At 43.0% G+C, this 5,100-nt stretch overlaps 1 protein-coding gene across 1 annotated transcript; it reads right to left on the bottom strand.

Moving 5' to 3' along the window:
* Positions 1-3,878: 3,878 nt before the first annotated feature.
* Positions 3,879-4,763, bottom strand: LOC144704980 (uncharacterized). The gene has a single exon (XM_078577559.1). The coding sequence runs from the start codon at positions 4,728-4,730 to the stop codon at positions 3,879-3,881; it is 852 nt and encodes a 283-aa protein (XP_078433685.1). The 5' UTR covers positions 4,731-4,763.
* Positions 4,764-5,100: the final 337 nt, after the last annotated feature.

Here is a 5,100-nt window from a genome sequence, read left to right as displayed (position 1 = left end):
CTCTGCCCATCTAAAAATGATCTTGGAATTTTGAGATCCATCAAGTTTTCATCCACCATTTATCAAAGTTAAAAGGCAAAACATATGTGGAGAGGACCTCCTGCTGTCACAAAATGGCTTGATCCTAGTGGAATATAAGGATCTAAGGTTAGTCTTTTAACAGTTATGTCTTCGTCTTCTCCTCAACATCTGTCCATCTACATACATCCGCATATTTCCACTTCCATCCATTCACATTCATTAATCCAGATCCTTTTCCCTCCTCATTATCCAATGTACGCACTTATATATATTATTTATCAATTATATATATTAATTATCATCCAACTCATATATACATAATTATCATCTCATATCTACATAATTATAGATTACATTCTCATCCTCTGATCACTAATTAAAAACAGGAATAATTCCCTAATATGTGTTCCCTGTAGCGAATGACCCGTGCTTCTCACGAGCTAGTCAAATTCTTTAAAAATTCAAGGAATTGACAAGTGTATTAATTAACTAAAATAATAATGATAAATTATCACCCAAAATTTGAGCTCATTAGTTCCCTTCTTTACTTGCACCTAAGATGAACATGGCGCCTATTTTTTTATTTCTTTTGTGATTGTTCTAATCTGGTTTTTTTTTTACACAACTCAATTGCTCATAATCACACAATAGAAGATTTTAAGCACTGCAGAGTACTTTCTCTCTTAAAAGAGAAAAATGTGTTGATGTGTCTCCTCCCGATTCACATATTAAATGTTTAATAAAATATCTTATCACATTGACGTGTGAGATTAAGATTGAGATAAATGGGGGAGAAGCAGAATTCCATTATTAAACACACACACTTTCTTGCAAAAATGATGATGCAGAACCCGAAAGTGATGTATCATCAGTGTGTAGACTAATAGTCCAGGTTTATCTAACAAGGCTCTTCTAAGAGAGAGGTGAAATCTGAGAAAATCTATCTTTGAGACGTGCCTCCATATTATTTGTACTTGAAATTTATTTCTGGCGAGTATTCTTCTTCTTATATTATATTTTTAGTGTCTGATGTAAAATCCAGCTTAGGCAGAATGGCAGGCTATTTTTTTTAATCACTTTTCCAATAAAATCTCTGGAGTGAATTTTGGTGACATAAAAAATATGCAAAATAATTACAATTCTATGCAATCTTGATATTCAATTCATCATCATCATCATTATGATCTTCATCATTATCATCATCATTATCATCGACATCATCATCATTATCATCATCAACATCATCATCATCATCATTCTCATCCGCATCATCATCATCATTGTCATCATTGTCATTGTCATCATTGTTGACATCATCATCATCCTCATCATCATCATTGTCATCATCATCATCCTCATCATTGTCATCATCGTCGACAGCATCATCATTGTCATCATCATCGTCATCATCATCGTCATCGTCATCATCATCATTGTCATCATTACTGTAATCATCACAACCTAAGCTAATCATCTTCTAATCATCACTATCCTCACTCTATAATTCTAGCCTATTTCAATCCTGGTTTCAACCTAAGCTTTATTCTCCTTTACTGAAATTACAATTCAGACTGGTACACCGAGTGGATTTTTATCACATCGAAAATACCAAGGAATAGCTAATTTTTTTATGAAATTCTGATATTAACTAGCATCATCATCATTGCTAAGATCCTCTTGTTATATCATGAATATCTTGGTCTTTGAAAGATCAGGATCTTCTCGATCATCTCACTACCTTCACTCTACATTGGATTGCATGTCTGATGTCTCACTTTAACATATTTTTACTTCTAAATTTGACTTCCACCTTCTAAAGGGCGTAGAAAGACCCTCAAGCTTCCAGAAGAATCTACATATTCAAAGAGTACTCTAGAAGCTTCTAGAAGAATACAAAAACTTGATCAACTCAACCCAGAGAGAGAGGGAGATAGAGAGAGAAAGATGGAGAGAGAGTGCTAAAGACACTGTCCACAAACTAATACCTCCTATCTCCATCTCAGATTGTTGTCTTAAGTAGACCACTAGATCCACAAGCTTCCAGATGAATCTACAGATTCAACGAATACTCTATAAGCTTCTAGAAAACTACAAAATTTGATCAACTCAACCCAGAGAGAGCGAGGGAGATAGGGAGAGAGTGAGATAGAGAGCAAAAGGTGGAGACAGAGCGAGGTAAAGACACAACCCACAAACTAATCGTCTTTATCTCCATCTCAGATTGTTGTCTTAAATAGAACACTAGGTCCACATGCTTCCAGATGACTATACAAAGTCAAAGAATACTCTAGAAGCCTCTAGAAGACTCAACCCTGAGAGAGATAGAGAAGGAGATAGAGAGAGGAAGATGGAGAGAGGCAGATGGAGAGAGAGATAGAGAAGGAGATAGAGAGAGGAAGATGGAGAGAGAGATAGAGATAAAGAGAGGAAGATGGAGAGAGAGAGAGAAGGAGATAGAGATGAAGATGGAGAGAAAGAGAGGGAGATAAAGAGAGGAAGATAGAGAGATGAAGATGGAGAGAGAGAGGGAGATAGAGATGAAGATGGAGAGAAAGAGAGGGAGATAAAGGGAGGAGGATGGATAGAGAGGGAGATAGAGAGATGAAGATGGAGAGAAGGGGGAGATAAAGAGATGAAGATAGAGAGAGAGGAGAAGATAGAGAGAGAGGGGGGGAGATAAAGAGATGAAGATAGAGAGAGAGAGAGAGGAAGATTGAGAGAGAGAGAGGGAGAGAGAGAGAGGGAGAGGGAGAGAGAGGGGGAGAGAGAGAGAGGGAGAGAGAGAGAGAGAGAGAGGAAGAGTGAGAGAGAGAGAGAGAGGGAGATAAAGAGATGAAGATAGAGAGAGAGAGAGAGGAAGATTGAGAGAGAGAGAGAGGGAGATAGAGAGATGAAGATGGAGAGAGAGAGGGGGAGAGAGAGAGATGAAGAAGGAGAGAGAGAGAGAGGGAGATAGAGATGAAGATGGAGAGAAAGAGAGGGAGATAAAGAGAGGAAGATGGAGAGAGAGAGAGAGGGAGATAGAGATGAAGATGGAGAGAAAGAGAGGGAGATAAAGAGAGGAAGATGGAGAGAGAGAGAGGGAGATAGAGAGATGAAGATGGAGAGAAAGAGAGAGGAAGATAGAGATGAAGATGGAGAGAAAGAGAGAGGGAGATAGAGATGAAGATGGAGAGAAAGAGAGGAAGATAAAGAGAGGAAGATGGAGAGAGAGAAAGAGGGAGATAGAGATGAAGATGAAGAGAAAGAGAGGGGGAGATAAAGAGAGGAAGATGGAGAGAGAGAGAAGGAGATAGAGAGATGAAGATGGAGAGAGAGGGGGAGATAGAGAGATGAAGATGGAGAGAGAGAGAGAGGGAGATGGAGAGAGGAAGAGGGAGAGAGAGAGAGGGAGAGAGAGAGAAGAAGAGGGAGAGAGAGAGAGGGAGATGGAGAGATGAAGATGGAGAGAGAGAGGGAGATAGAGAGATGAAGACGGAGAGAGAGAGAGAGAAGATGGAGAGAGAGAGAGAGGAAGAGATGAAGGTATAGAGAGATAGGGAGATAGAGATGAAGATGGAGAGAGAGAGGGAGATAGAGAGAGGAAGATGGAGAGAGAGAGGGAGAAAGAGATGAAAGTGTAGAGAGAGAGGGATATAGAGATATGAAGATGGAGAGAGAGAGAGAGGGAGAAAGAGATGAAAGTGTAGAGAGAGAGAGAGGGATATAGAGATATGAAGATGGAGAGAGAGAGAGATTGAGAGACAGAGAGAGAGAGAGAGAGAGAGAGAGAGAGACTCCGGAAGAAGAACACTAGAGCCAATCTTTCCAAAAAACAAAGAAATTTGCATGACACCCTCCTCACTTGCAGAAGCCAACTAATCTAATATTTGCCACTCTTCCAGAGGCGAAGACATCGCCGCCTCTGAAGCCGGGAACCCCCCGTCGTCGCCCATCAAAGAAGGAACGGAGAAGCCCACCGCCCACCCTTCCAACCCGCCAACCTCTCTCCCCATCGGAAACGCCTCTCCCTCTCCCAACGAGAACACAGACGACCACCCTCCCCCCTCATCCATCACCCCATCAACGCCCCCCCCCAGACGATCCCCGCCGTCCACTCCACGGCAGAACGGAACCACCGCCGTCGGATCAAACGCGTACTCCGGCATCACCGCCATCTCCGGCGCAAAACAGTCCCCCTGGAAGCCGAACCTGACGTCACTCTGCTCGACCAAGAAGGAGTTAAACGGGGGGAGCTGACGCCAGCAGCTCTCCATCTCCTTCTCTCTCCTCTCTTCCTCTTCCTTGGCCTGCGCCAGACAGACTCTATCGTCAATCTCTCGCAGCTTCGCGTCTAAAGAGAAGAGAAGATCTTGCAAGGAGCTGGCGTCGTTGAGAGAGTTGAGCCACGCGCTGCGCTCGCGTTGGAGCTCCGTTTGAAGCTTCTTGGCTTGGGCTTGGAAGAAGGTATGGAGGTTGTAATGGCGCTGGGCGTCGTCGCTGAGGTTGAGGGCGAGGTAGCTGTCGATGACGTGGCGCGCATCGAGCGGGTCTTCGGGCCACGTGTCGAGCTGTCCGCGCGGGCCGTAGCAGATGAGAGCCGTTGCGACGTCGCAGAGCTTGCCCAGCTCCATGGCCTTCTTCTTCACCACCGCTCTTCTCTTCATGAACGTCGCGTTCCTGTGCTTCTCGCCGGGGATTATCCTCAGCGGCATCTTGATTCGCACCATGATAGTTTGAAGAGATAGACAGAGATGGGATTTGCTGGGATTTTTGGGTTTTTGTAGGGAGTTTTTTTGAGCCCGTTGTGATAAGTTAAATTTGGAAAGTTTCCTGTTTTCTTCTTCTTCTTCCGAGCTCTAATCATAGAAAGTTTATTCTTTTAATGGCGTTCATTGATGAATGGATTGAAGCAACTAAGGAACTGAATGAACACACACCCACTACGGATTTTCTAATAAACTAGAGGCGGGAGGGCAGCCGTGTGTAAAACTCAACGGCGGCAGAGATGTCCTTGTTCTTAGAGTTGCTTGGAACGATAGCGAGAGTAATACTTTTTTTTCTAAGGGGTCGAGGATCGAAATGGGTGTATAGAGAGGG

This window comes from Wolffia australiana, chromosome 6, assembly GCF_029677425.1.
Source record: "Wolffia australiana isolate 7733 chromosome 6, ASM2967742v1".
NCBI lineage: Eukaryota > Viridiplantae > Streptophyta > Magnoliopsida > Alismatales > Araceae > Wolffia > Wolffia australiana.
Note: the sequence above shows the minus strand (reverse complement) of the source record. Positions and strands in the feature narration are given on the sequence as shown.